The 3,927-nt window shown below is 33.4% G+C and overlaps 1 protein-coding gene across 1 annotated transcript; it reads left to right on the forward strand.

Annotated features, from left to right (window-relative positions):
- The first annotated feature begins 428 nt into the window (after nucleotides 1-428).
- On the forward strand, nucleotides 429-3,360 carry LOC122582792 (APETALA2-like protein 1). Its single transcript, XM_043755229.1, has 10 exons — nucleotides 429-871; nucleotides 1,184-1,209; nucleotides 1,356-1,386; nucleotides 1,484-1,571; nucleotides 1,763-1,908; nucleotides 1,988-2,032; nucleotides 2,136-2,227; nucleotides 2,306-2,448; nucleotides 2,842-2,916; nucleotides 3,002-3,360. Exons 1-10 carry the CDS (start codon nucleotides 429-431, stop codon nucleotides 3,113-3,115), a joined length of 1,203 nt encoding a protein of 400 aa, XP_043611164.1. The 3' UTR covers nucleotides 3,116-3,360.
- The last annotated feature ends 567 nt before the right edge of the window (nucleotides 3,361-3,927 follow it).

A 3,927-nucleotide genomic window follows, 5' to 3' on the forward strand; every position in this document is an offset into this window, starting at 1 on the left:
TAATTTTTTATTGTTTTAATAATGAGACAGGCCATGAATAAATAAAATAATCTATCATATCAAAACTCAATCAATCAAAAAATGCCACCATATTTATAAGGTTTTGCCCAATGGTCATTTCCATCAAGCCACGACTATACAATGATCCTTAATAAATCTGCCTATATAGCTAACACCTTGCCTTTTCTCTCTAAAAATGGAAGGAGACAACCACAACTACCGACATTGATTCCCTTTTATATCTTTCTTGTTATCTACATATTTTTCTTTTGGCCTAGTATGATCCAATTCTATGGATAATTAATGTATTTTATTTTATTTTATACATATATATAATTAAGTTTTTTTGCTAACTATATTATTCTTATGTAATTAATCTAGTTTGTTTAACTTTTTTTTGTGTCACAGGTTTAAAATTAATTGACATGATGTTAGACCTTAATCTAAGTATTGATGACAATGAGTTTATTTCGGAATCCATGACTTCAAATTCTTCTATTTTCGATATGGAGACAATAAGTAAAAATGCTAGTGTTAAGGAACACTTGTATTCCTCTAATAATCTGGCTTATAACTTTGATATACTCCAAGGGAATGATAATAATAATAATAATCTAGAAGGTTCTCGAGACGATAGACGTAGTACGATCGCAACAAAGCGGCCTTTTCTGAGTGCTGGTGAAGATGATGGGGTGGATGATAGAGTTTTCTTATGGAGACAACAACTACAACCAGAACAACAAAGACAACAACAGCATCAACTTATGCAACAAGTGAAGCTTAAGAGTAGGAGAGGACCTAGGTCTCGTAGTTCTCAGTATCGTGGCGTTACGTTTTACCGGAGAACCGGAAGATGGGAGTCACATATTTGGTAAGTTGATGCATACTTCATATTATATATATGACATATGATAACAATGTACTTTACAAAGTGATCAATAAAGTCTTTGGAAAGATACCAATTAAATTAAATAAATTGATTGATGCATCAAAACATATTGTGCCTATTTCTTTTATCACAAATCTACAATAATAGCCCATTGCAAAACATTTGGTTAGAATAAAGGGGACAAAAAACCTATATTGGTTATATGTATAATGGACCACTTAAAAGTACTTTATAACATGTCCTTATTTATATTTTTGTTACTTATGTTATGTTTTTTCTTTATGATTTTTGTAGGGATTCTGGGAAACAAGTCTACTTAGGTGAGAAATTATAAGTAATTAATTAACGTGTTGGATTATTTTATTTTTTTAATTAAGTTTAGGAATGAAATAGGAATCTTTTATACTTACTGTACTTGACATGGTTATATTTGTTTGAATACTATATGTACTACTTGATTTTGCAGGTGGATTTGATACTGCACATGCTGCTGCTAGGTAAATATTGTCTGATTCTTGTTTCATTTTTTTGTGACATTAGTTTTATCCTTTGAATAATTTCTAAAGTTATATAAGCATTTGATCTTTTCTACAGGGCATATGATCGCGCTGCTATAAAATTTCGTGGTGTTGGTGCTGATATTAACTTCAATTTAAGCGATTATGAAGACGACTTTAAACAGGTTTGTTAATAATGTGAAAATCAACATAAAACATATAGCCCACAATTACAAGTCGTATAACAACAATACACAATCCCTGACAAAGTGGGGTATGAAGAGGTAAAATGTAGACAATCTTGTCTCTATCCAAAAGTAAAGAGACTAATTGCAAGTTGTATAAAACATTGAAATACCAATATGTAAATATGTAGATGAATAACTTGACAAAGGAAGAGTGTGTGCATATTCTTCGTCGTCAAAGCACTGGATTCTCGAGAGGAAGCTCCAAGTATAGAGGCGTTACTTTGCACAAATGTGGTCGTTGGGAAGCTCGAATGGGGCAATTTCTAGGGAAGAAGTGAGTTTCCATGAATTGAAACTGTAATCATATATTGGAAAAAAATTGGTACTTCCAATTAATATCATAAACTCTACAGGTACATTTATCTTGGATTGTTTGATAGTGAAATCGACGCTGCAAGGTCCATATTTCCGAAAATTTGCTGAACACTTTCCGACTTTCCGAATCCCCAATTTCAATTTTCCAACATAACAATTGTGTACAACTTCTCTAAAAATCATCAGGGCTTATGACAAGGCTGCTATAAAATGCAATGGTAGAGAAGCAATAACCAACTTTGAGGCGAGTTTGTATGAAGGAGAGCTAAGCAGTGAAGGTAAAAATGTCCCATTTTTTGAAAATTATTTGTTAAGTTTCATTTGTTTTGCTAATCATGGTTTGTATGTTTCTACAGAAAACAGCCTATCTATGGATTTGAACTTGGGCATTGCTCCCCCTTCATTAACAGGAAGTATTAGAGACAATGACAGCTTAGGGAACTTGCATGAGATCAACTATGTCTTAGGTGACATGTCCTCTCATGCTCCAAGGACTTGGGTAATTAGCTTTATGAACTTTTTTAGTCATATTGTTTAGAAGAAATGCATAGCTATTAGTCAATTTATAGATATATATTTAAAAAGTAGATGGCCATCAATCATCAATGATGTTTTTAAAATAAAATGTATATGCTCCAACTAAATTAGACACACGTGATTTTTATTCTTATGATCCGTCACTGATCATCATCATGGATGATCAATATGCACAACACCAACTACTAATTGCTTTAGGAGAATGATTTTCATCTCCTCAAAATATTTGGTAGTGAAAATTGGATCCAAAACCATTATAGCTACTTAAAAGAGAAATGGAGTAGTATTCACATTTCACAGGAAGGATTTATCATGACATACATTTTAAGCTTTCATTTTTGTTCAATTAATTCAGAATGAGCACCAGCCTATGATGACATTAGGTCCCCACTATGGTACCATGCCTTCCAGTTTTCTCCCCTTCTATGAGGTAACTTTCTATCAACATTGAATCTTTGCTCGTGCACCTAACGGGCCAAATGTATGAAGTTAATGTTCATTTTATCGATTCTCAGGGCACATCAATAGACAAGAATATGGGTGATAGGTATTCTCCGTATGAAGCAGCATGGGGAATAGCTACACCAGCAGCGTCATTTTTATCCGCTGCAGCATACAGGATTCTGTAGTTCATCATCAGCAGTTGCGTGCTGCTCATTTTCCTCGCAATCAATACAATGTCACATGCATACCGCCTTAACGAAACTGTGATTTCAATAGTTTTTGATCAGATTATGATTTATGAACATGGGCTAAAACTTATACACCCCTTTTAGTTTTCAAGGATGTATGTGGTCCAATGAAAATGTATGTTGTTGTTTCTTTGTTTACTTTGTGTTATGGAAGTTAATATAATTCTGATATGTTACTAGTATCTCTTTTCTTTAGCCTGGAAGACATTTCTTTACTTATATTTGCATGTGAACCCAAACCTTAAATTATTACCAATCCATGATTGTAGATTTACTTGAATACTACAGAGCAAACATGATTTTACTACAGTAAAATTTCAAATTTCAACAAATGCATTGGGAGTATCACTCAAAATTCTACTGGATAGAACTAATAGACGGATAGTAACCGTTGGTAGAGTGGACAATAAGATTTGATAGTGGTCACAGTAATAAGTCCCCTCAGATTTCTATACCACTCTTCATATTTTCACAAAACCCATGATTTGTCAAATCACAAATAAAACTAAAATTACCCAATGCCATCCGGCATCCCGGCCGGCCTTTTACTTTCCCAATGCCCCCCACTTTAGTATTTTACTTCATTAATTTTTACATAAGGGTATGTTTGGTACAAAAGTTTGTAGCTGAGGTGGAGCTTGAGGTTGGGCTTTTTTTTCAACTCTTTTCCTACGAGCTTTTATTTTAAAGACCTTTTGGGGCTTTTAGGAGTTTTTTGGGGCTGGGGCTTTTGATTTCTTATGTATTAC

The sequence above is a fragment of the Erigeron canadensis genome, chromosome 9 (genome assembly GCF_010389155.1).
Source record: "Erigeron canadensis isolate Cc75 chromosome 9, C_canadensis_v1, whole genome shotgun sequence".
NCBI lineage: Eukaryota > Viridiplantae > Streptophyta > Magnoliopsida > Asterales > Asteraceae > Erigeron > Erigeron canadensis.

Coding starts and splice junctions, on each gene's coding strand:
- LOC122582792 (XM_043755229.1), top strand. CDS start 429: ATGTTAGACCTTAATCTAAGTATTGATGACAATGAGTTTATTTCGGAA. Junction 872..1,183: donor AGATGGGAGTCACATATTTG/GTAAGTTGATGC, acceptor TGATTTTTGTAG/GGATTCTGGGAAACAAGTCT. Junction 1,572..1,762: donor ATGAAGACGACTTTAAACAG/GTTTGTTAATAA, acceptor GTAAATATGTAG/ATGAATAACTTGACAAAGGA.